Source organism: Halichoerus grypus, chromosome 8 (genome assembly GCF_964656455.1).
Source record: "Halichoerus grypus chromosome 8, mHalGry1.hap1.1, whole genome shotgun sequence".
NCBI lineage: Eukaryota > Metazoa > Chordata > Mammalia > Carnivora > Phocidae > Halichoerus > Halichoerus grypus.
In genome coordinates this window covers 62,412,241-62,439,329 of record NC_135719.1, presented here as the reverse complement: position 1 = coordinate 62,439,329, position 27,089 = coordinate 62,412,241, and the positions used below count along the sequence as shown (strand labels likewise).

General features: G+C 43.3%; 2 protein-coding genes across 3 annotated transcripts in view; one reads left to right on the top strand and one right to left on the bottom strand.

The window, feature by feature from the left end:
- The window catches only part of SLC27A2 (solute carrier family 27 member 2), a 43,489-nt gene extending 22,747 nt beyond the window's left edge, over nt 1-20,742 (top strand). Inside the window, exons 5-10 of one of the 2 annotated variants that reach the window (XM_036101924.2) lie at nt 8,113-8,307; nt 11,402-11,492; nt 13,270-13,468; nt 14,933-15,030; nt 19,117-19,247; nt 20,280-20,742. In XM_036101924.2, coding sequence (XP_035957817.2) covers nt 8,113-8,307; nt 11,402-11,492; nt 13,270-13,468; nt 14,933-15,030; nt 19,117-19,247; nt 20,280-20,456 — 891 coding nt within the window. In that variant the 3' untranslated portion in view covers nt 20,457-20,742. The remainder of the gene's footprint in view (nt 1-8,112; nt 8,308-11,401; nt 11,493-13,269; nt 13,469-14,932; nt 15,031-19,116; nt 19,248-20,279) is intronic. The other variant, XM_036101925.2, reaches the window with a different exon arrangement.
- Nucleotides 20,743-24,582: 3,840 nt separating this feature from the next.
- HDC (histidine decarboxylase) overlaps nt 24,583-27,089 on the bottom strand; it is a 20,624-nt gene continuing 18,117 nt past the window's right edge. Inside the window, exons 11-12 of the mRNA XM_036101923.2 lie at nt 25,776-25,877; nt 24,583-25,639 (exon numbers count right to left, since the gene is read on the bottom strand). Coding sequence (XP_035957816.2) covers nt 24,890-25,639; nt 25,776-25,877 — 852 coding nt within the window. The 3' untranslated portion in view covers nt 24,583-24,889. The remainder of the gene's footprint in view (nt 25,640-25,775; nt 25,878-27,089) is intronic.

Here is a 27,089-nt window from a genome sequence, read left to right as displayed (position 1 = left end):
TGAGTGGGGGTTGGATAACAAAGCTGCTGACTAGTGGTTTTACAACATTACTGTAGAAAGTTCTTGATCCATTTTACCTGTCTTCCATTGTTATATTTGGGCCTTAGCATCCAGGGTACCTGTTTACCATGGAAGTCCAGTCTGGTTCATGTCCCACAGTGTGCAGTTGTCACCTGCCATTTTGTGTAGTTGCCCAAACAGCAATGCCATTTGGGGAAAAAAAAATATTTATTGGAACAAGATACTGCTAAAGTTCAGTGTTTCTCTACTCCAGTTAGGGACTAAGCCATAGAGTGGCTCTAAATGAGGCTTTGGACTGCTTGCTAGGTGTGTGACCATGGTGGAAGGAGGAGAAGGAAAAGGAAACCAGAAAAGAGTTCCAGGGGCCACACATAGAAGTCATGATATTTGGAAGGGGAAATAAGGATGACCAGAATCCTGAGACTGCTGAATAGGCTCAACTTATTTCCCTACTGTTACCTCCTCAAGTCATCTGCCTTCCCTCCAAAATTAGACAAGCTCTGTGGTCCTCTCCCAACCTAATATGTCTGTCTCTGCATCCCCTCCATTCTGACAGAAAATAGAGTGGTGGAGGGGTATTGAGCAGCACAGAGTGGAGAGTGACCAGTTTGACCTCCCAGGGCCAGGCCAGGGGCAGGGGAAAAAAAAGGGAAGGAAAGCAGAAAAACAAAAGAGGGAAAGAGAGCAGAATCAGGAAGGTTTACCAGAGAAGGTGAGTTTCCAAGGGTGCGGAGAAGCTTACCAACCGTGCGGTGAAGGAAGGGCTTGTGGTTCCCCGGAACAGCGCGCGCAGAGTGGAGTAAAGGAGGTGGCACATCAGAAGCTACAAGCAGTGTGGCCAGAGGCAAGACTGGTTGGCGGGGCCAGGTGACATGGGCTTTGCTGTGCTGAGACTTAAATGTGAACGTGACAAAGCACCACTAAAGGGCCTTCCCTGGAAGAGTGACAGGGAGATGGTGTTTTTAGACAGTCCCTTTGGCTTCAGTGGGAAGATGCACTGGAGGGTGAAAGACCTCTTTGTAGAGCAGAGAAATGGAGACTCTTCCTTTCATTCCTGTCACTGGGGGCTTTCTTTTGTCTTAAGGGAGCCAGGCAGAAGTGTAGCATATTAGTTGTTAAGATCAGGGACACTGGTCGGGCGCCTGAGTGGCTAAGTCAATTAAGCATCTGCCTTTAGCTCAGGTCATGATCTCAGGATCCTGGGATCGAGCCCCGTCTCTGGCTCCCTGCTCAGCAGTGAGTCTGCTTCTCCTCTACCCCTCCCTCTGTGTAAAAAATAGCTAGACATCTCCTCCCTCTCCCACCCTTGTAGAAGACCAGAGGTTTATTCTCTGGAGAAGACCTAGAAGAGCTTTGAACTAAAGGACCCCACAAGTGGAGGAGGGCAGGGGTGAAACACTGAAAATAGAGATTGAGTAAATATCTACTTATTAACCAGAGAGACCACCAGTGCCTTTCCCTTGCACAGCTTCTAGAACTCCAGAGCCAGTTTATGCTTGTAGGCAAGAGAATCTAGAAGTCTAATTCTCAGGTAGAACTACCCTGTCACGGGACAGTGCAGAGCCCACTTGGCAAGAGTACTTCCCCTGCTTACAAAGCTACTCAAACATCTTTTAGTTGCCTTATTTCTGAATATGAACAGACATCAGGGATCAGCAGACACCTGAGGAAAGCCTCCAATAGGAAATATCATCAAAAGAATAGAAGAGACAGCATCAGTTCAAAAAGCAGGAGAAAACTTCCAAAAACTTGTAATTAATTTCCTTAGAGCTGTTAGAGAAGATATTCTCTCCATAAAACAAGAATAGTATGCTATAAAAAAAACTAACAAAATCTCCCAAAAATAAAAATATGATTTAAAGTGTTTAATTCATAGAAAGTTTGGAAGATAAACCTGAGAAATCTTAGAGAAAGTTGGAGAAAAGATAAAGTGATGGATGTGAAGGGAAACAAGATAAAATTAAAAGATCAATCCAAGAGGTCCAACATCTAATTAATAGAAAATTGGGAAAATAGAACAGAAAATGGAGAGGAGGATATTATCAAAGAAGTATTACAAGGAAACTTCATAAATGGATGAAGAAGATGTGGTATATATACACAATGGAATATTACTCAGCCGTAACGAAGAATGAGATATTGCCATTTGCAATGACATGGATGGAGCTAGAGGGTATGATGCTGAGTGAAGTAAGTCGTCAGGGAAAGACAAATAGCATATGATCTCACTCATATGTGGAATCTAAAAAGCAAAATGAACAAACAAGCAAAAAAACAGAATCATAAATACAGAGACTGAACTGGTGGTTGCCAGAAGGGAGGGGGATGAGGGGATGAGTGAAATGGGTGAAGGGGATTAAGAAATTCAAACTTCCAGTTATAAAAAGTCATGGGGTAAAAAGTTCCACATAAGGAATATAGTCAATAATATAGAAATAACACTGTATGCTGACATTAATCACGGTAAGCACTAAGTAATGTATAGATTGTTAAATCACTCTGTTGTACGCCTGTAACTAACAACATTATATGTCAACTACACTTTAATTAAAAAAATAAACAAAACTTTAAAAATAATATTTTTAGGGGCACCTGGGTGCCTCAGTCAGTTAAGCCTCCAACTCTTGATCCTTCAGCTCAGGTCTTGATCTCAGGGTCATGAGTTCAAACCCCATATTTAGGGCTCCATGCTGGGTGTGGAACCTACTTTAAAAAAATAAAATAATAATAATAATAACAACAAAAACAATAATTTTTTTTAAGATTTTTTATTTATTTATTTAACAGACAGAGACAGCGAGAGAGGGAACACAAGCAGGGGGAGTGAGAGAGGGAGAAACAGGCCTCCCGCTGAGCAGGGAGCCCGATGCGGGGCTCGATCCCAGGACCCTGGGACCATGACCTGAACCGAAGGCAGACGCTCAAAGACTGAGCCACCCAGGCGCCCCAACAATAATATTTTTTAAAAGTGAAATGAAAACAATAATGGTCAGCCTGTATGAAAAAAAAACAATGCTGAAGAGAAATAGCTTTTTAAAATTAAAAAAAAATTAAAAAGGAAAGAAAACTTCCCCAGAGCTGAAGGACAAATTGAAAGAGCCAAGTGAGTACCCAATAAAATGGGTGGAATTTAAATTTTTAAATACACCAGGATGAAACATAAGACTACCAAACAGAGAGAGAGAGAGAGAGGAAAGAGTCTGTAAGAATAATATTTGACTTGGCAACAGCAACACTGCAAGCTGGAGGACAAAAGATCAGTGCCTTCAAAATTCTTAGTAAAAAGTATTGCCTCTCTAGAATTCTATATACGATCAAATTATCACTCAAGTGTACAGTAAGAATATTTTCGGACATTCAAAGTCTCAAAATAACTTACCTCCTATACACCCTCCTTTGAAGTTACTAGAGAAAGTGTTCCATGCAAACAGGAGAGTGAGCGGAGAGAGCTGAAGACCCAGGATCCAGGAGAGACAGGTAAAGGGAATCCCCAGGCCTGGAGAGCAACCAGCACAGACTGGAGCAGGGGGCTAAAAGGAAGCACAAAGGGACAAAGGGAATTAGAGCATCTGGTGGGTTTCACCGTGAAGAACATTGTATTTCAAGGCTGTTGGACGGTGAAGAAACACCTGTGAGTAGAAACTAAGAAAACAAAGCAAATGGGCAGGTGGCAGTGAATTCCAGGGGGAAAAAAACTGCCTCAAGAATTGGATCAGAGTATATTCCTTGGCTCCTCAGTACTGTATGACGAGCAAAATAATGTGAGCACCGAATATTGACTTAACCAAAAATTGGGATATTGGAAAAACTGAAGAGAATGATAGAGAGCTTCAACTTCCTCCAGCACAATAGAAAATCAACAAATAACGTCTACAATTGATGAATCAAAAGAGAGCAGTCTAAGCATGTAATTTAGAAACCGGAGAGAAGAGGAAGGAGCTACACGAGTAGACAGTGTCTGCCTCCAGGTGGTAGAGCGGAGGCAGAGGATGGAGCAGGCAAGTGGGGTAACGGCATCGGCCATTTAAAAGCCTTTCAGTGCTTTGACTGTTAGAACGTTAGACTGCACGTGTGCCACTCTTTTTTTTTTTTTTTTTTTAACTAAGGGAAAGAATTCTCTTTGCATTCACATAGATTTGGATTTGAATCTTGGAGAACTATGTTGCTACCTGTGTGATCTCCGGCAAATTATTTTAATCTTTTTGAGACCCTGATTCCTCAATTGTAATTGAGGCCAATATATTTTTTTTTAAGTAGGCTTCACAGCCAGCATGGAGCCTAATGCGGGGCTTGAACTCATGACCCTGAGATCAAGACCTGAGCTGAGATCAAGAGTCCCACCACGCTTAACCGACTAAGCCATCCAGGCACCCCTGAGGCAAATATTTTCATTACCTATCACATTTTGGTAGGATTCTATAGAAACTTGTGTAAGATAATAAAGGTCAAATGCCTGGCACGTAGTAGGAAAGCCCTCGATAAAAGTTTTCTGTTTACTTATTTACCTGGTGCTTTCCATTCCTCTCTGGACACCCTGACCTCTCACCTTTCAGTCATCAAATCCTAGTGCGGATTTAAGTCCCCGGGTGTGTTTGCATGTGACCTCACCTCTCTCACATGGAATCAAAGGTTTGATCTTTGTTAAAGAAAAACAAGCGGGTGATTCTTGACCTAAAATACAGCTCCCTTGAGGAGTGAATTTGGTGATGAGGAAACACGCTTTCTCCTACGGGCAAGGAAAACTCAAGTCACACCAGGTGCTGTCAGCCAGTGGTGAGCAAAACTTGGGTGAGAACCAGACATCGCAGAAGGTTCCAGGATCTCCCAGTCTGTGTGCACGAACACTTCCAGCTTACAGCCTTAATCCCTTCTGCTGGTGTAATAAGATCCCTCAGTTCATGATGAAAACCGAGCTCATGGTATTGTGACTCTCAGCCCAGCTAACTGCCACCCCCAGGTGAGAGCTGCACCTGGGAGGCTGGCCTGTGGCCCAGGCACCCGAGGCACCTGCCGCCTCCTGTGCCCTAGGCCCTGCCCTTGGGCTGATGTCCCGGCCATTAACTGTCGAACAGGGAACTTGAGGGCTCCCTGGTGGAGGTTACTCCTTCTTTTATTGCAGCTATTGCTCTGTATGCAAAGCCAGGTGCAGGCACTGCAGATGATAGAGAGATCTATTTGGCCTCAAAGGAGTTTACAATCTCATGGGGGAGATAGATGTTCGCCACCCATTAGAAAAGGAAATGATCTAAGAGCGTGATTACGGCCTGCATACGGATTTAGTAAAGTCTTGGGTTTACACACTGGAATGCTACTTTGGAGCTTCTCACACAGGCCTGGGAGCAGGTAAGCCCCAGGTCAGGAGGTTATTTTTAAGCGAAAGTCCGTATTCTTCAAATATTTATGTCGTTTTATTCCTGGAGGGGCAGTGAGGGACAGCAGTGTGGGAGGCGAGGATGGTCTCTGAAAAGCTGACAATCCTTAACTGAGAATAGTGCCTTATGGAAGGGTGACCCTACAATTCACTGTCTAAACGGGGACACTCGAGAGTGAAAGGAGTGTAATTAATAAGCACATCAGGACCGCGGGCATAAACCAGGACTGGCCCTGACCAACCAGACACATGGCCTCCCTACTTCTAGGTACTTTGTAATTCTAAAAAGGAATACAGATAGTCCCCAACTTATGATGGTTCCACCTATGATTTTTTGACTTTACCATGGTGTGAAAGTGATACGCACTCAGTAGAAGCCATACACTGAGTTTTGAATTTTGATCTTTACCCGTCTAGCAATAGATACTCTGATCCTCTCTCATGATGCTGGGCAGGCGCAGTGACCCACAGCTCCCAGTCAGCCGCACGATCATGAGGGTGAACAGCCGAGACCCAGACAACCATTCTGTTTCTCACTTTCAGTACAGTATTCCATCAATTACATGACATATTCAATACTGTATTATAAAATAGGCTTTGTGCTGGATGATTTTGCCCAGCTGTAGGCTTATGTACGTGTTCTCAACACACTTAAGGTATGCTAGGTTAAGCTCTAATGTTTGGTAGATTAGGTGAATTAAAAGCATTTTTGACTTATGACATTTTTAATTTATGGTGGGTGTATTGGGATGTAATGCCATCAGAAATCGAGGAAGATCTATAGATTCAGTGACCTGTGGACCTAGGTTGCTGATTAAGAGAATAGGTTCCCACTCAGAATGTCGAGGTTCATGCAGATTTAAAAGGCTGCTCAGGTAACCCTGCTGAACACCCTGGTTAAGAACTACTGGCAGGAGACCCCTGGGCCCTACACATTTCCTCCTCAGAAAGGCCACACCAGGGACCCAGTTTTTACAAGTGACCAGTATCTGTCCTCCTCATTGGTTAGGACTCCTGAAGAAGCTTCACCCCCTGAGTTTTGACCAAGGAGCTACTCAAAAATGAAATGCATCTACACTACTCCCCTGACCCGCTGCCTCCTCTCGCACAGAACTCAATTCAAGCTTTGTTTTGGCTTGGTTTTCACCTGTCCTATCAAAGGCCCTCCCCTTACCAGAGAACCACTAGTCTCTCTATGCCAACAGCTCTTTTCCAAGAGGAACTCTAGCTCCAAAATAACGTCACAATGACTTCACAGAAGAGGAAATAATGGAGCAAATGCTCTGAAGAACATTTGTAAGCCAAATGTTGTCCGATCCAAGAAATTAACACTTGATGTGAGAGTCCTATTTGAAAAAGAGTAAGTGTGAGAAAGAGCATGAGCAGGGGGAGGGGGAGACGCAGACTCCCCCTGCTGAGTGGGGAGCCCAATGCAGGGCTCGATCTGCATGACCTGAGCTGAAAGCAGTCGCTTAACCAACTGAGCCACCCAGGTGCCCCGATGTGAGAATCCTAGTTACCAAGCACTTTCACCCATTCCATTCCATTTCCTGTTAAAGGTCATAGAATTACAGAATCTGCAGGTTAAAATTATACTTGTTTACCTTTCTCTCCCACCAAACTGTGATCTCCTGGAGGACATAAATTGCCTTATTAATATAAAATATCATCGAAATTACTATAGATTTGGACATATTTGTAGGGGCCTCACAACTGATTGTGGTTGAATGGAAAGCAACCTGGTCCTAACTCCACCTCTCCTGCTGACACAAGGTCTCCTTTCAGTTCTTACACTCAAGACAATTTTTCCTTTGTGATTTTTATTTATAGCAAAGTATATTCCTCCCAGGCCACCTGAGGCAACTGGGAGCCAGCTTCCTCTCTCTCTTCCTCTTCCCAATCCCATTGGGACAGTTTCATTGTCATGGTTCAGCTTTACCTGGTTTTGTGACCTCTGGGTCTGTGAAATGAGGACATGATCATGAGTCTTCTCTCCAGGGACACCTGGCTGGCTCAGTCGGTTAAGCGTCTGCCTTCGGCTTGGGTCATGATCCCAGAGTCCTGGGATCGAGCCCCACATCAAGCCCCTCATCCAGCTCCCTGCTCAGTGGGGAGTCTGCTTCTCCCTCTCCCTCTGCCCTTCCCCCCACTCATGCTCTCTGTCTCTCAAACGAATAAAATCTTTTTTTAAAAAAAGTCTTCTCTCCAGTCCCCTGAGACCCTAACATTAATGACTCTGTAGAAAATCATTCTCTCTCTCCTTACACTATGTTCCCAGTTTTCTTCTTCCTTGTCAAGTGAAGACTATTGCTTCAGATTGTCCGTCTTTGATAGATCTTTCCCATGTGACCCCTCCTTTCTGGCAGTTGAGATTCACCAGCCCCATCAAGAAAACAATCAATACATTATTCTAGCTTCCAGATTGGATATGGATTAAATGTTGGCCTCACTTAGTTCTATCAAATCATCTCACCTTGCCTTTTAAAAATCAAAATGGGAAGAGCCAAGTCTTTTGGTTATTAAATCAGAGTTCTAGCTGTCGGCCCAAACCGCATGGGTTGGCGGGGAGGAGGCGTGATGTGTGTGAGTGACAGAAAAGGTGTGCACTGCGAGGTGAATCCACAACCAACGTAAATATGTAGAAACACAAAGGCAATTACAAGTATATAAGTACAGTCTCCGGAGAGGTTTTAATTTGGTCTCTCCTCCTCCTACCACAGAAACCAAATGATGGCGTCCATAAAGTGAGACTAGCAATAGGAAATGGCTTGCGAGGAGATGTGTGGAGGGAATTCACCAGGAGATTTGGGGACATTTGCATTTATGAGTTCTACGCTGCCACTGAAGGCAATATTGCCTTTGTGAATTATACGAGAAAAATCGGTGCTATTGGGAGAGTAAACTACCTACAGAAAGTAAGTACATTGAAAGATGAAAGCGTACGTAGCTGACTTTCAGAATACAGAGACTTCTTAAAAGCTGTGTCATGATGACATTCTTAGAATTTCATACCTCATCAGAGCCATGGCCAATCCGTGTTCACCAAGACAGAGGATCTGCTCATTCTCTGTGATGGTGAGCGCAAAGTGACAGGGCCCTTTAATTTTAAAATCTCAATTTCTCTTCATAACAACCTATTACGCCTCTGCTACCTGCAACTTACGCGCAGTCTTCCTGATGCCATTTATACGTGTAGATGTCAAAACACCAGAAGCCTGCTGGTTCGGTAAGTTTACCGCACGCCGTGAAATGTGGTGTTTCTCGCTCATGGTCCTGGGCGTCACAGTGACCAGGGGCCCTCTGTATGTCTACAGGTGCAGGGTGCCACCCCCTGAGCTCCGGGTCCCGTGGTTCTGAGACAGGGCACCCGCATCGGTGTTTTTCGAAAGCTGTGCCGCCAGGGTTAGGAACCACCGTTTCCGTTTAGACCTTCAAGAGAACTGGACTGCGCGGCAGCTCTAGGATCTCACAGACATTTGAATTTGCCTGATTACTCCACCAGAAAGATGGTTCTTATTTTTCAGCCAGCTCACATAGCAGTCCCTGTTCCCTCACAGGCATTTAATGGCCCGGGCTCTCCAGACAGTCTCTTCGCCTTTTTTATGTTTGAGCAGTCAGTCTTCTGGGTGACCCCCTGTTTTTCAACAATCCCAGGAATATTTAGCGAAGCCTGAGCCCCCACTGGCTTGAGGAGTCCCTGCAGGCACTATGCATCTGGCAGCCCCTCCTGCCTGGCCCTGAACAGTCACACCAGAGCTCCCCCGCAGCATGTGTCCCTGGGGACTGACGGGCAGAGTACAAAGGACAGCAGTTTGTGTGCATAAGAGATCTGCCCTGAGAAATCAACTTTCAGCACCTTGCCTACCAACTGGGTGACCTCGAGCAAGTCACTTATGTTCCTTAGGCCACCATTTCATTGTTTGTAAAACGGAGATAAAAAGAGAAAATGTAGAGCCTGGTGTGCCTGGCCCAAACTCTGTATTTATAATAAGGGGGAAGGGTTATTGAAAGAATTAAATAACTTGGGAAAAAAATCCTTAGAGGATATAACCCAATGCCTGGCATATAATAGCCGTGAGTAATTATTAGCTGTAGTGCTTATTATCATCCCATTCCTCACACTGTAGCCTTATCTCAAGGCCTTCTCAAGCCCCGGGAACCTCTGGGACACTGACAGCCACACCTGTGTGACGCAGGTCCCGCCACCATCCTCCGCACCTGTGCCATCCAGCGCGGCGGCCACTAGCTACATGTGACCATTTCAACTTAAATGATGTGAATGACATTTTTAATTCAGTTCTTCATTCACGCTAGCCATATTTCACGTGCTCGGTAGCCACGTGTGTTTCATGACTGCCGTGTTGGGCAGTAGAGAGGTGGAACATTTCCATCATCGCAGAAAATTCTACCGGGCAGCACTGCTTACAGGGCTGAGAATCCATTTCTGACTCCTCACTGCAACGGCACCCGATAAGGTCAGTCTTCTCTAGCTAGCGTCAGTTCAACCTGCAGCAGCCCGAACCTCGGGGACCCAGGTCGAATGCAGCTCAGAACAAGAAAGGATAGGAAGCTGAGTTGATTGAGACATGGTACAAGATGTCTATGTCATTGCTATTGACCCTGAAAAAGACGAGAGGCAAGGAAACATTTGTTTTCAACCAGACCTGAGGACCTTAAAAGTGGGTGCCATATACTACTAGTTCTTGGCTTCTCAGTGGTTGATCACCATGTTTTATTGTCCGTTTTTCGGCTTTAAACAAGAAGATATTTTTTTAACTGAAAAAAAGGAAGAAGATGCCCCTGCAACTGATGTGGAAAGAAGCATTAGCACCCCCAAATTTTTTACACCTTTGCAAATAAACAAGATCCAACATTGGCTGACTATGAATGCTACTTGATTGTAATGGTCATCTGCTACGATTAAAGCATCTGATTGATTAACTTATCATAGAGACTTAAATATAAACTTGAAATGGACACAGTCTTCCTGGCTAATAATTTACTTCTAAATACCGTCCTATTTAGTAGAGAAAATAAGAGTATATTAGTAGAGAAAATAATATACTTATTACTCTTACTGAACTACATAAATTGAAATTCTTATGCCTTTGAAATGTGTATGTGAAATATGGTGGAGTTTTAATCATTTTATAGCCACAGGCATGAAATAATTATACCACTGAGCCTTAAATATATTGGAAAACGTGTGGAAACATGAAACTTCTAACACTGGCATACGGGTTTTTAAAACCCACTTGTGACATGTCTACCAAAACACATGTATGAGAGTGTTCATAACAGCATCATTTGTAAAAGTCTAAAACTAAAAACAGTCCAAATGCCAGTTAACGGGAGGATAGATCAATTGTGGTATATTCATACAAGGAAAATTCCATGGCAATAAAAAATGAACTATTGGGAAAAAAGCCATTAGCATGGCTAGACGAGTAACAGACATTATACAGTGGGAAAACAGCAACACAAAGACACATACTTCATCCCCTTATCTCATTTATTTGAAGTGTAAGACTAATTGATGGTGGTAAGTTAGAATAGCGGTGGATTTGACAGAAAGGGGCAAGAGGAGACTTTTGACAGTATTTGGAAATGTTTTATTTCTTGGTCTGGGTGGTAGTGACATGGATGTGTCTATATGTAATTTTATCAAGCTGGGCATTTAAGATATATGCACTTTTTGTACTTAATGTATGCTATACCACAATAAAAAGGAAAAGATGTGAAGAAATTTGTATTTAAAATGATATATTTTGGGGTGTCTGGGTGGCTCAGTCAGCTAAGTGTCTGCCTTCGGCTCAGGTCATGATCCCGGAGTCCTGGGATGAGCCCTGTGTCCAGCTTCCCGCTCAGCAGGGAACCTGCTTCTCCCTCTGCCTCTGCCCCTCCCCATGCTTGTGCTCGTGTGCATGCGCTCTCTCCTTCTAACCTCCCTCAAATAAATAAAATCTTTAAAAATAAATAAAATAAAATGATATATTTTCATTTTGCTAGAAAGTCATAGCTTACGATCTGATTAAATATGATGTGGAGAAAGATGAGCCTGTGCGAGATGGAAATGGATATTGCATCAGAGTTCCCAAAGGTACGGGAGAGTTTTGTTCAGTTAACCTGGGTTTTTTCTTACCTTTATCAAGTGACTATTAAGAACTAACATATCATTGTTAAAATGAATACGTGGTAAAATTTTTTAGAGTGGGGGAATAAAAGAGATTTATTTAAGTACCCTCAGAAATAGTTACAGAAATTCCAAAAGGTACTAATTTACCACTACATGTAACATAATTATACTTTGAAACCTAGCTTAACAACTTCCTGACTATGGGGTATTTTGTGGAAAGGAATATGTAATTACGGTTGCAAAATACAGTTTGCTTTAGGTCTTTACCTTCAAGCTTAACATACTGTGCATTTGTCTAATGCTGTGTGTAAATCATTATTCAGTAAAATACTAGCATTTTTAGAATTACAAATGCGTGGCCACATAGAATTCTGTATTTCGTGTGTACAGTGTCTATACGTGTGTATCTGATGTGTATGGATACACATGTACATGGGCATGGAAAGTGACACTTCTTACAGCCAGCATGTTGCTAATGGATTGTATGGCAACAGTTGTTTGGTTTGGTTGGTTGTTTTTTTGGGTTTCTTTGTTTTTTGTTCTTTAGCATTCACCACTTCTTAGCATTGTGTTATTTTGCTCCAAAGCTAGGCATTTTTTCATGTTTCTATCAAGGAATGAAAAAAGCAAAGTTGCTAAGGGAAAATTCTCATGACCTGTCACTCTCACTCTAGGCATACCCTACATGTTCCAAAACCCCCTGTTAAAGCCAGGCTTCACACACTTAAATATATATGGCAGGGAAGGATAGGTTTTTAAAAGAATTTTCTTAGTTTGGTGTTACTTAGATTTTATTTTTTTTAAGCCATGGGTTAGCCACTTTAATATAAAATGTGATCAAAACCCAGTTATAAGAGTTCAGAAAGGCATAGGAAAACCAATGAGTTTCAACTTTATTACAAATTTGAAAATCTGGGAGTAGTCTGAAAAAAAAAAAACACATATGCTAATTTCAGCCCAGGGTTAATTTAATAACTGGGGCAATGTCCATTGGCAGGACTTAGGGTTATGCATATGAGGGATATGCATATCTTCTGTAAAATGAGATAAAAATTATTTTGAACATAGTCGCTTTTCAGAGAATTTTAAGATCCACTTGCAGAACAAATATATACGGTGCTTCAAGATCTAGAATTTGGAAAATCTGTGCATTTAGTCAATCAAAACAGATTGAAAGAGAATTTTATAAGTTTATGTCTTGGAAATGCTGTAAAATTAAGATGGAATGATGGGGATATTTCACTTGTGAGTTGTATTAGGTTGTGGAAAATTAAAGGTTGAGGTAAAGGAGAAAATATCTTCCATTTGTAAGTTCAAAAACTGATTCCTAATAATATATGCAAATTATTGAAATGATAAGCATCTGAATGTTGCCACTGTACATAGAAAATGAGATCAGCTTTGTAAATGATTTCTAATAAAGGTAACTGAAAATGCAACTTGAACAACATTGCACTACATTTTTCTGAGGGTATTTTAATTATAAAAAAAGTCCGTCTTTAATTTTTTCATTGTTGAAGATAGGCTTAGTACCAGCCCCTGTAAGGTTAAAAATGGTATTTGAAAAAAAATAAAATAAAACAAATTAAAATAAATTAAAAATGGTATTTGTAGCAGGTTTAAGGGCCATGTGTGAAGATGTCCATTTTTGAGTGTATGGCAACAGTTTTAAGAGAATGTTAATCATAAAATTTGCCTACTGCTTGCACATAAAATAACAATTTACTTTCTTCTGTCTTAGGTGAGGTTGGACTCCTTGTTTGCAGAATCACACAACTTACGCCCTTTAGTGGTTATGCTGGAGGAAATACTCAGACAGAGAAGAAAAAACTGAGAGACGTCTTTAAGAAAGGAGACCTCTATTTCAACAGTGGCGATCTCTTAATGATTGACCATGAAAATTTCATCTACTTCCATGACCGAGTTGGAGATACTTTCCGGTTGGTTTCTTTGAATTACTGAGCCAAAAAACAAACACATGCACAATTTGGCTGACTCCTAAATTGGAATTGCATTCTACTTTGGCTACGATGCTCTATTTCCCTCTATCTCTTGGCGTGTCAGGTCGACCTTCTGTATTCCCAGAAAATAAGGAACAAAACACAGGAAGTGTCACTCTGCAATGCACAGACAGATAACTTGCTTGAGCAACACCAGATGAGAAAAAGGCAGAAAACCTGTGCCTGATTTTTGGAGCCTAATAGTCCATCCAATTTCTCTCATTTATCCTCAGTTATTACCAGACACTCGTAGGACAGCCAGGAATTTTCACACTGTTTCCAATCATGGGGCCTTTCTTCAAATAAAATCAAATGTAAGCTAATGTGGAGCTGATCTAGCTGAAGAGGAGGTGAAGGGTTCTGAGCCCCGCCTGTTTCCTTCCCTCCCACGCTCCAGCCCTAACCAGGTGGTTTCCCACAGAAACCCGAGTCAGCACCATGAAGTTTGAAAGTCATTACAATAAGACCATGAAACTAATTCCTAACTGCAGCATGGTCCTCCAGCCTCATGACATTTTGGTTTAATCAGCTTCCTTCCTATGTAAGCTCCCTGAGGCCAGGCCCTGTGTCTGCTGGTTCACTCCCAGCACCGAGCACAGTGCTTAACACACATGATTACTTTTTGCATGAATGAATGAGGAAGGGATGGAAGGTGTCTGGCTGCAGTAGGAAGAGCAAGAATGTGAATGAGGAGAACCAAGCTCCTAAGCTCACCTCTACTCCCGACCAGCTGTGCTATCAAGGCAGGTAGCCTTTCACAACCCATTCCTTCCCCCACGAAATGAGGGTCCCAGTGATCCTTCCATCTCTAGTATTCCAGGACTCAGGATCCATACCATGATTTTATGCCAACTTCATGTTGATCTAAAGAATTTTTAAATGTAAGACAAAATTTAACTCTTTATTAAGTGGACAAGTAGCACCTGATTGGGCACTAACATTATAACCTCCCTGCAAATAAAGTGTATCTTCTATTCAAAGCTTTCCCTTTGCCATGAGACCCTAAAATACAAGGACGAAATTCTATTAAATTGAATTAAATAGCAACCGAAGTTAGTAAGAAAAGTGAGAGAACTAAACACAACAAAGTCATTGAGACTTATTTTTTATTTCCTGGGTCTTTCTTAGGCCAAACCTGTATTTCGACATTAGAACAACATCATTCTTTGTATCATGTTTCATGTGGTGAGATTGGAATTTCACATTTTATTATTTAGTCCTATGCCTTTGTCTTTTGTTTCCCAAGCAGGATGCCTTCCCATGACTGAGTTGTGGGGATTTGGGGAAAGAGATGGGAAAACGGGTGCAGACACCCTCCAGAGGTCTGGGGATACCACCTGCCCTGTCATGGCAGCCTGGCCAGGGCCCACTGGTAACCTCTGCTAACCTTGCCTTTTCTTCCAGCTGGAAAGGGGAAAATGTGGCCACCACTGAAGTCGCTGATACAGTAGGACTAGTCGATTTTGTCCAAGAAGTAAATGTTTACGGAGTGTCTGTGCCAGGTACGCACAGAATATTCTAAGTCTAAACCTTATGCCTAAACCCATACAGTAACTGAACAGAATTTTAACCCCAGAGCAAAGTTTGTCAGCCCTTTTGCCTGCCAGCTGGAGAGTCAAACAACTCTTTCAGCCACCTGGGAGTAAGGGGCTAATGTCTGCTTTATATTCCATTGTAAATCAGCCAGGTCAGTACATCTGAACCTGGCCTCCTTCTGTGGTTCAGCTCCCCAGCTGTTCTTGGGCTCTCGGGCAAGCCAGTCTCTCCAAGATACATGGTCCCACACTGCATTTGGCACACCTCGGGAAAAGATGTTTCAGGCTTGATAGCTGGGAAGTGGTCCCTTGGCCTCTGAACTGGGAATCACAAATAAAAACAAGTAGAGTTGCTAGGAGAAAAAACTGCAAAGGAGCTGACTTTGTCCAGACTTCTTTTAAAACAGGTCCTGGACCTCAGCCTACCCCATGAGTTTCAGAATCATCACACAGAGTGGGGTCACCACGCCTTCATCTGCAGATCTGCTTCTGCGAGCAGAGTGGGGAGTGCTGAGGTCTGACTTCGGGTCCTGGGCTCCAGTACCTGCTGGCTATTGGACTTCGGGCAAATCACTAAAATTAGGGGTAATACCAGCCGTGCTGTTGAGACTGTCAAGAGAACTCATTCAACTACATAAATACTAAACACCTATTTACCAGATGTACACATGAGTATTGTCATGAGAAGAAATCATTTTAATTATAGATGACAGAGAGGATTAAAACCTCCAAATCACTGTCCAAATATAAGGTGCTAGGGAGATGATTAGTATTCCCTCAGAACTCAGTAGTTGAGATTCTCACCTATTTTCAAAATGGAAATCCAAAAGTCTCTTTTTCCTGAGCTGTGATGGTTTCCATGACCTTGTACTGTCTTTTATTGTTTAAAGAATATTTGAGACTTTCTCCTCCTTGTTCCTCTCCAACCCTATGACAATGCCACGATGGGAAGTGCAGCTGCATCTCAGGTCACAGAGCGTGAAGGGTACAGCACGCTTCTCGTGTTGGAACGTGGGCTGAATTCACACAAGGGTGCATGTCCTGGTTGTCCGCCATCATGGCATGCTGGGCTCTCACAGACCCCACCTGAAATGTTGCATGCACTTCCGAATGTGGATTTAGGTAACAACACAAAAGAACGTGTATGAGAAGGTGAGAGAATCTGGGGAATGGAATGGAAGGATCGAATCCACTGCTCTTCAGAATGGGGTCCCTGGACCAGCAGCAGCATCACGCGGGAACTTGTTCACAATGCGAATTCTCAGGCCGACCCCGGACCTACTTACTGAATCCGAATCTCTGGGGTGGGGTCGGGGCAGCTGTCTTAACAAACCCGCCAGTGATTCTTAAAAACAATGAAGTCTGGTTTCGGGGTGATGAAAATGTTCTAGAACTAGATGGATGATAGTTGCAGAATGTTGTGAATGTGCAAAATACCAATGAATTGTGCACTTTAAAATGGCTAAGATGATGAATTTTATGTTACATGTGTGTGACCACAATTTTTTAAAAAATACTAAATTCTGAGAAGCACTGAAGCCTCGTCTGGCCAGTCATCAGAATCATCTGAAGAACTTTTAAGTTTTTATTTAAATTCCAGTTACTTAAGTTACGGTGTAGTATTAGTCTCAGGTGTACAGTATAGTGATTCCATCTGGAAAACTTTTTTAAAGCCCAGATCTAATGGATCAGAACCTCTAGGGTTTGGGACTCAGACTCTTCATGTCTTCTTTTAATCCCCAAGTGACTCTAACAACCAGTAAGGTTTGGGAGTCCCCAATCGAGAACAAAAAGAAGAGGAGGCTAATGGTTTTCAAATGATTGTAAGGCAGTCAGGTAGAACAGGCGTGCAACACCAGGGAGCAAACTTTAGCCTGAGACGCCTCCTAGAACCAGAGACGGACAACAGAAAAGCCTATCTCCTGAGGTGGGGAATGCCCCACCGACTGGGGCATGTAAAGGAGCTGGATGTCCTATGAGAATTCTTGCAGCACTGAAAGATTAGAGATGAACTGAGAAGTAGTGTCTCTCAGCTTTCCGAGTCTGATTCTCAATGCCATGCCTGTGGCTGGCTGGACTGCCAGGCACACAGCCAGCCCCATTCCAGCCTAGAAATGTGGCAGGGCTATCTAGAATAAGCCAGTCCACCAGAGTGATTCTCAGCAGCAGAGAGCTCAGCAAGACCTTCCCACATCTCAGCTTTGGACCAGGAAGGTACTGCAAAGTTTGGGTCCAGTTGACATTTTTTTAGGTGTCACACCAGGACTTCCCAGCTACTCTCTAGAACTTTTTGTTCTCAATAGAACTTTCTGCAATGATGAAAATGTTCTATGTCTGCACTGTCTAGTATGGTAGCCAATAACTACCACATGGCTGCTAAGCACTCCAAATGTGGCTAGTACAACTGAGGAATTCAATTTTTTATTGGATTTTATTATAATTAATTTTAATAGCCAAATGTAACCAGTGGCTACCACATTGGACAGTGCAGCTCTAGAGAGACTCTGGCCAGAACAGCTGTAAACTGGAGCTGAACTGGCCCTAAACCAACCCCTGGGAGCCGGGGCAGAGCCCTGAGACCCAATAGGACTATTCGTGTCTCAGTTGGGCATTGCCTCTGTCAGAGCGAGAGGCAAGGAGGCAGTCAGTGCTCAAGATTTCTGTTGCATCAGCCTCTGCCTTGATTCTAAAAGAAGCTTATCTGAGACATTCGAGATTCCGGAGATGGGTGCTCTCGAGACAGAGCTACCGGGGACCCCTAGAGAAAGAGGGTCCGGTGCCCTTCCTCCCTCCTTCAGCTAAGAGGCAAATTGTATAGGGGTGCATTTCCTTTCTTTTAATGTTTCCTCTTGTTTCCTACCTTCTTTAGAGCCACAGGTAAACACACGATCACCATGGGAGAGGTTTCGAAAGCTGGGGCCCAGGTGTCGAAGGATGGCTCCTTCCCCTCTCTGATTACAGCTAAGTAGTTCAGGGAAGTGGACCTAGACTCCCGCTGGGTCTGCTGGATCAGGTAGAAGATGTATTAAGACCTAATTACCACTGTCCTCACAAGAAAACAGTATAGTAATTGTTCTAAACTCCTCTCCACTTACGTTGCTGCCTGACAGGGAGGAAAGAGCTGCTGGATCTGCTGTCTCTGTGGAGACACGGCCTCTTTGGGAATAAAGCTTATCAACGGGAGGGCCCACAGCAGCTCACCCTTGCGCCTCCCGTCACCCTTCTGACCCACAGCTTCTCTGGAATGCAGAGAGGCAGAGCTATTAAGTATCTTGATTAAATAAATAAGTCTCAAAGGTGGTGTTTGTGCCCAAGCACAACGGACCTGACACTGCACCCCGAGCCCAGTGGTTCATGACAGCAGAGCAAGGACTTTTCACGGGAGTCCAAAAAACAAAATTCCCTAAGCCACAAGTGGGACCCGTCTCCCATTCAGGTGTTTTCATGTAGGCCACTAAGAAGGATGACCACTACAAGCACTGTCTGACTCTGCCTATTATTTGCTGTGTGAACTTGAACAAATCCCTTAATGTCTTTAAGCCCCAGGTTTTTTCATCTGTAAAGTGGAGATAACATTTCTACTTCTTCGTAAGGCTGTGGTGAGGGTTAAATGGGGTAGTCCATAAAACACACTTAGTATAGGGTCTGGCATATGATAAAGATTTAATGGGGGCCCCTGGGCAGCGCAGTCCACTGAGTGTCCGACTCTTGGTTTCAGCTGAGGTTATGATCTCACGGTCTTGAGATCGAGCCCCGCGTCAGGCTCCAAGCTCAATGAGGAGTCTGCTAAAGTTTCTCTCTCCCTCTCCTTCTGTCCCTCCCCACTCTCTCTCTCTCTAAAGTGAATAAATAAATCTTTAGAAAGAAGATTTAATCAGTGTATAGCTCTTGTTGTTGTATTCACCTTAGAATAACTTCAACATATATCTGAAATAGAAATTCCAACTATCCAAAAGAAACCCATGTTGTAATGTTCTCAGTCCCCTTTTCTTTGAACTAGGAAAGCATCATAAATAGGACAACACATCTAATATTTTCTCACTTTATTTCTAGGTCATGAGGGTCGAATTGGCATGGCCGCAATCAAAATGAAGGAAAACTATGAATTTGATGGAAAGAAACTCTTTAACCATGTTGCCGATTACCTGCCCACTTATGCAAGGCCCCGGTTTCTTAGAATACAGGTGAGAACTCTTGCTCTCGAATTCAATTATCCTCTCTCTTGGAGACCACTGTCTCTTAGGGAACAACTGCCTTCTACCATGGCGACCCTATTAGCCATATTTTCACTAACCTTGACCTGGAAGCTCAACAAGGAAGCAGAAATATCAGAAAATAGAACTAGCAGAAGCCAAATCCTGATCCCTTTTCCCCTAAAATGACAGACCAGTTCACTCAGTGGCAGTATTAGCAGATAACTCACAAAGTCTGTGTTTGACGAGGCATGACAGACACTTAAAATAGAAATGCTCCGACCCTCCTGTTTGTTGTTTCCAGTTTTAAAGAATGGAAAAATCCACTGAAGTTCTACACCTTTCTAGGGTGTGAAATTTCATTGGGCATCATTAGCCGTTTTGGAACTATCAAAAGCTTAACTATCACCATCAGAGGGATTTTTTTTTTTCTTTCACAAGCATTAACCCATGGGTTAGCTTAACACTTCACTTTTGGACTATGAGCTCTATGATTCTATAGCTGAAGACTTGAGAAAAGAAATATTAGATTACCTGCTACTGCGGAAGTTACAGGGTTATTTCTGTTGATGTTCATAAAGCACTGACATTTACTTTACGACGAGAATGGTTGAGAGACATGAACACTGAAATACCCTCAGATCAGCCATCACCTATCAATTGAAGAAAAAAAATCATCTGTGTGTAGATGATCCCTAGCCCCACCCCACCATAAATCAGGATATTCTAGTAACGCCTGGAGCTCAATAAGCAGCTCTGCTCTGCCTTTCACCCTCCGCAGCCCCTCATGCCCCACAGGTGATTTTAAAGCCCCAGAGGAATGAAAACAAGCCACCCCTCTCCCGCCCCGTGGAGCTTCTGTAAACAGGAGGTATTGATACGCGGAACTGCCTCTCACAGCTTCCACCTGAGCCCGAGATGCCTGTGGGTTGCCAGCCCTCCAGCCCCACCTCTGCCCCTTGCCCTGAATCCTCATCTATTTACACAACACTCCAACAATGTGGACTGTTTGCTGTTTTTCAGGACACCATTGAGATCACTGGAACTTTTAAGCACCGCAAAGTGACCCTCGTGGAGGAGGGCTTTAACCCTGCAGTCATCAAAGATGCCTTATATTTCTTGGATGACAAAGCAGAAATGTATGTGCCGATGACTGAGGACATTTACAATGCCATAAATAATAAAGTTCTGAAACTCTGAATATTTCTAAGAGGCTAACTCACATTTCCAGAAAGAAACTGAATGAACCTAGTACAGCCACTTGATGTAATCCAACCTTAATTTGATTGAAGATTGCGAGATGTAATTTTTTTATGCATTCCAATAAGGGGAGGCTTTTTAAAATTACACCTGAACCTTTACATGTGAAAATATTCAGAGATAAGTATTTTTCAATTTGCACCTTCCGTTCATATTTGCAGATCAAGCTTGTTAGAGGGTGCGTTATTTTTTTAAATATATAATAAATTAGATGAATGCCAACAGATGCGATGGCATTGTCTCTTTCCTGACTACTCTAAATGCAAACCCTGAGCCTAACAGCCTCATTGGTAACTTTTCACACCTGTCCTAACTCATAATGATAATGGCATTCTAGGTAAAAAAAAAAAAAAATGGCAAGAAGTTGAAAGGTGAGGGGGCTGGGTCACTAATGAACAGTCCAATGGAAATCCAGCTCCAGTGTGAGGCCAACTCTCCCCTCCTAATAGCATCCGGGCCCCTGTCTACAAACTGCATTCTCCAGCAGGTGAGAACACCACCTAGAGTCTTTGAAGGAGCCTAAGCCAACGGCATCAGAATTATATACATAGAAGGTGTTAGTAGATATTTTTTAACTTCATCAAGGATTGTACACTCAAGTGTCTTCAGGATTCACATTAGTAATGGGGACGAGAGAAACAGGTCACGAACGTGGCAAACATGAGGGTAGCCACTACTTAGCTTCAGTTGGCTGATTACTGTCATGTGGGAATACAGCTCAGGTACTTCTAAGATCTGATTATTCAGAAAACAGAAACCCAGCTATTCATGGGAACCCCCTAATTTTTTAAATGTGAAGGCTCAGATTTTATAAGACTTCCACGTGCCTGAACAAAATGTATCTGTGGACCAGGTAAGTCCCAGATCTCCAGTTAGTACCTCCCAGTCCCACGTGCTCCTCAAACCTGAGCTGGTTTCACTCCACAGCCAGTCTCCTGCCAAGCAGCCTGTTTAAGCACCTAAGACCCTTGGGCATGATGCGGGAGGGTTTGGAAACTTTGAGGAGCTCTTGCAGACAGGCTCTTTCTCCTTATACTCAGCCGGCTCCCTTCCTGAGGAGAACTCCTTACCCTCTGCCTGTGTCAGTTGTACACAGAGTCTTAGGAGCAGGTCCCTGGTAGTGCCAATCAAGACAACATGGTCTTTCCTAGAGCTTATCCTAGGAAACAGGAACATCGTGGTAACTAAGTCCATGTCCAAAAAGTGTAATCCAAGTTCACTCCAGCCTCCCTAAAAGAAGTGGAGTTTCCTTCCCTAGAGGACATCTTCAGATGACCAGGAGCTGGCAAGGAGCCCCAATTCTCCCCCAGTTTAACCCTCATAAGGCCCCAGGAAAACATATTCGGGGATCCTCAATGATAGATGACAAGACAGGTCACCACCCCCACCCCCAACACAGTTCTAGAAATATTGATTAAACTCTCTCCATGTTTTTAAGTGACTAAGAAGACTCATGACCAGAATCCCTGCACCCACTCATTATGCCCAATGATGAGTAATGCCTGAGCATTTAATATGCCTGAGAGACTTGAGGATGGCCTCGGAAAAACTCCAGATACTCCTGCATCTTTGTGAATTTTGCCAACAGTAACGTTGTTGCTTGTATGTCAGCACTTAGGAATTTTTGCAAAATTCTAAGTATCTCTGCCTTTGCTGTACTGACCTCCCAGGGACAATTTGAACCCAAATGATGGGAGAGAACATGACTTTTGTTTTTGAAAATATCACATTGTGCAATTATGTGACTTCTGATCTTGTTAAAGTAGATCTGGTTGCAAGCAGAGGTTATGTCAAAGGGTGTGTTCTCAGATAAGGGTCAGCATTTACACTGTTAGCCAGAACATTAGTTTGCCTGTAACCAGAGGCTATTGGGGCCTGACCACCTTTGAGCCATGTTTTAGACTTTCCAGTTAGATACCCAGAAACTCTCCCTCCCAGCCTGATGGCTCTCTCAGCCTCCCGCTTCCCCAAAGCTCTGTGGTTCTGGCCAGGTACCACAGGTCCACTGTGATGGATACAGACACCAGCAGAGTAGCCGCAACACCTGGGTTCGCGTGTATGTACATCAAAGTAAGCCATTACCTGTGACAGATAATCAATTTTAAAGACCAATATTTCTCTTTTAGAAGGGTCACAAATTGTGCCTGTAAAAATATCTGCACAAATCATCATTTTAAAGTACAAATGGATATTTTTTAAAACATAAGCTGATATCCATGTATATCAATCAACAGGTCTCCAATTTCAAACATATTGTTTGGAAACCTGTAGTCAGTGCATAGATAGGATGTTCCAGCCCCCAAAATAATTTGGGGATAAAACTAGGAAATGTCAGCATGAAAAATGGAAGCAAATGAGAATCACTATAAAAATGGTAAGATTAGCCAAGTGAAGTGACAAACTCAAGAGATGATTTGTTCACATATTGCTCATTTGCACATCCACTCAAGCATTTTGTGGCTGGAGTGAACTTGGATTACACTTTTTGGACATGGACTTAGTTACCACGATGTTCCTGTTTCCTAGGATAAGCTCTAGGAAAGACCATGTTGTCTTGATTGGCTCATCCTCCCTGTAAAGTGCCCGCTCACCTCCAAGTCAAAGTTGAGTCTACTTTATCCTGGACCCTTTTCCCTACTGCAACAATATATTACTGAGTAAAATCTGTCCTTACCACTTTAACTAGCATCCAGCTTTGTTAACCTTTGACAATGTTACTATAACCCATTTCAGAGCCATCTCAAATAGGAAGAAAACAGGTTTTGACCTATGAATTAACTGGGCAAGCTGCCTGGGAGCACAGCTTTTATTTGACGACAGGGTCCAGAAAGAGAGAAAATGTACAAATGCCTGCTCTGGACCAAGAGATGAGCTGAGCACTAGTGTGATAGTTCTCCAAGCCTCTAGGAGGAAGGAAGTCAGGTCAGACCTTCAAGGAATGCTGACCGGAAAGACCCTTAGAAGGAAGTGTCAACATGAAACTTTATGCTCTTGATAAAAACTCTCTCCTTGACCAAACTCTAGCCAGGCTCCTCCAAGCCATCTTGTTGACCACTCCTCAACCTTGGCCTATAAAGACTTGAACAAACACTAACATAGGCTCTAACAGCTCAAGGCCACAACCCTAGGATGACCCTGGCTCCCCTTAAAGTAACTGCCTGTGAAAAATCAAGGCTGATAAAAGGTATTTACTGTTGGTTCCACCCAACACTTGAAGATGGGCCTGTTTCCCAGCCCCTGTGGGGGGGGATAGGAGTCTAACTTCAATAAGCACCAGTTAGCAAACCCAGATGGATTTCACATGGACCTGTGCTCTCTTCCTGCTTTTTGTCATTTTGCACTTCCCTGACTCTACCAAGACCCTGCTTGCCTCCTTCCTTACCCCCTCATCCTCCCTGTAAAGTGCCCGCTCACCTCCAAGTCAAAGTTGAGTCTACTTTATCCTGGACCCTTTTCCCTACTGCAACAATATATTACTGAGTAAAATCTGTCCTTACCACTTTAACTAGCATCCAGCTTTGTTAACCTTTGACAATGTTACTATAACCCATTTCAGAGCCATCTCAAATAGGAAGAAAACAGGTTTTGACCTATGAATTAACTGGGCAAGCTGCCTGGGAGCACAGCTTTTATTTGACGACAGGGTCCAGAAAGAGAGAAAATGTACAAGTTCTAAATCTAGAGAGGGAACCTTGAAATGTACTGAAGGACTGCGGCGGGGGGTGGGGGTGGCCGTACTGTGAGCTTCTGATCAAGTATGGCACGGTGGAAATAGCATGAGCTTTATCGAAGACAAGGAGACCTGGCTTTGCCCACTTACAAGCTTTTGTGACCTGGGGCCTTGGTCTCCTCATTTATAAACTGTGAGTCACAGTGCCTCCTCAAACTGCCTGCCTTCTTCATACCAAGGGCTCCTCCAAAGTCATTCTTTCAGAGCTAAATCCACACCTTCAACATCCCGAAAAGTAGAATCCATAAGTACATACATTTAGGCTCCAGGATATGCTCTGATGAATTAGTCAATGTCTCAGTGGTCAATTAAGTCACACAAGATATTTTTTTCAGGGACAAGTACAATTTATTTCTATAATATATTTCATATCACAAGCTGAACCATAGAAGCTGCCTGTCAGTACACTTCCTGGGGTCCTTTCTCTCTGACCAGACGGCTGGGACCTTCTGTACCACGCTGCCTTAAGCTCCTCATTTGTATCTTGTCATGGGTCATGAACCTCTGCGAGAATCTGATAAAGTGATGGGCTCTCTCTTAAGAAAAATGCACATACACATAAGCACACAAATTCAGCATACAATTCTGAGGGGCTCAGCAGCTCCCTGAAACACATTCTTGGACTCTGGCTGAAACCCCTGGTCTAAACCATCGCCTGCAGAGGGCAACAGGGCAACTGGAGCCCACACTGAGAGCTACATTCTGGAAAGCTTGGGACGCTGTAAAACTTGATGAGTTTTTTGAAGGCACTTTTCTTTAACATCATCATCTCTTCTGGGAACCTAGAGAAGATTCTGGCCCTGGAGGAGCCACCATTCTTCACGGAGCCATCCGCAGGCAGCGGCTTCTGCGCACTCACAGGCATGCTGTTGCAACTGAAGGAACGCACGGCCTTCTTCTTATTTTGCACAGACAAATAATTGAACAGGAAGGAGGATAGCTTGTGCTTGGTGACGTCTGGGGCCTCTTCTGAAAAGCAGTCATCATCAAGTGGGTCCAAGAGGGTTTCAAGATGGCAGCTGTCTTCCCTTTTCATAGGACTGGCTCCCACACACTGAGGCTGCTTGATGATCTTCCTGGCCTGGGCTTGGTCATAGCCTGCCCCATTGGCAGACTGAAGGGACATCCCATTGGCCAAGGCTCTGGGGCCCGTGGTTAGGGGGATGAGATTCCCAACCTGAGAGCTAGGTTGGGAAGTACAGTGCTGACTCAGGATGAGAGTAGCAGCATCTCGAATGAGATTCCAGTCTCTCAGGATGTCCCCTCTGGTGGTGAACTGGGATGTCACAGTGAAACGGATGATCAATTTGTCCTGGATAGTGGCCGGGATGAGGAAGAGACGGCCAGCTTTAGCTAATTCCTTTAATACACTTTCTGTGAGACAATTAGGACCCTGTTTGAAGAATAAAGAGAAATGATGTCTATGGCACATCCCCCCCTAAGCATCCCCAGAAGCCCAGTATTTATAGATCCAAGAGGCTGAACAACCACCAAATAACATAATTATAAGCCATGGAAGATGGCATTACCTTTAGGCGAAAAACCACCAGGCCAAGGTGCCTCTTGGCAGGGATTTCAAAGAAAGGGTCATTTCTGACCAGAGACTCAAAATATTTTGCCATTTCAGTGCCCTAAAATTGTAAATATAGAGAGAACTGAGATTAATAATCGGCAAGGGACAATTCTGCATAAAGTTTCACACTGCTAAATGGGTTTAAACGTGACACATTTGAACCACAGAGTTCTGAATGGCTTCTGCCTGATTTTCTTCTCCATTTGATGTAGCTCATATTCCAAGCTGGAAAACCTCCCGTGAGCAATGTCCTATTGCTTGTCATATCAGATCCACCTCAGGAACTCATTTCTGAGGGCTCTCTTTCAACTCAGCCCCAGAGCCAGAATGCATGTGCTTTGCAATCAATGCAATCTGGCCTCAAATCCTGGCTTCACAGCTTTCTTACTGGTCCAGGTGGCAAGCGAGGGCCAAAACCCAGCCCAATCTCTGCGTTCCCAGCCAGATAATTTGTACAGGCTGGATCTGCCCAGAGGAAGAGATTCTTGTTTTCACAGTATGTAGAGGCACCATGTGGGCTGTCAACAGCCCTGTCCATATCCTAAGCCTACATCTTTCCCTTGCCTCTCAAACCTTTTCATACCTTATACCTCACATGTTGTTTCATTACCTCCTCTTTTTTTTCATTCCACAGAGAATACATTTTTATACATCCTCCCCACGTACATCATAGAAAACTCTCAGGGTGCCTGGGTGGCTCAGTTGAGCACCTGCCTTCAGCTCAGGTCATGATTTCAGGGTCCTGGGATGGAGCCCTACGTCAGGCTCCCTGCTCAGCCTCCCTCTGTGTTCTCTCTCTCTCTCTCAAATAAATAAATAAAATCTTAAGGAAGGAAGGAAGGAAGGAAGGAAGGAAGGAGGGAAGTTAGGAAAAAGAAAGAAAGAAAAGAAAGAGAAAGAAAGAAAAAGAAAGAAAAGGAAGGAAGAAGGAAAGAAAGAAAGAAAACTGCACAAGTTTAACAAGTACAACATTTCTGTTTGGGATGATGGAAAAAGTTCTGGAAATAGTAATGATGGTTGCACATATTGGAGTGTACACAATGTCACTGAATTTTACACTTAAAAATGGTTAAAGTGGTCAAGTTTACATTATGGATATTTTCCCACAATAAAAAAATTTAAAGCTTTGTACCATATTAATCTTTCACTGAAGTTTATGTCGTTTTTTAAAATTCCCTTTTTTTTAAAACCTAAGATTATTAACTAAACAAGGACAGGACTTACCTTTTCTTTCATTTCTAAAAAATTTCTTTAAGCATCCAGAAGGATC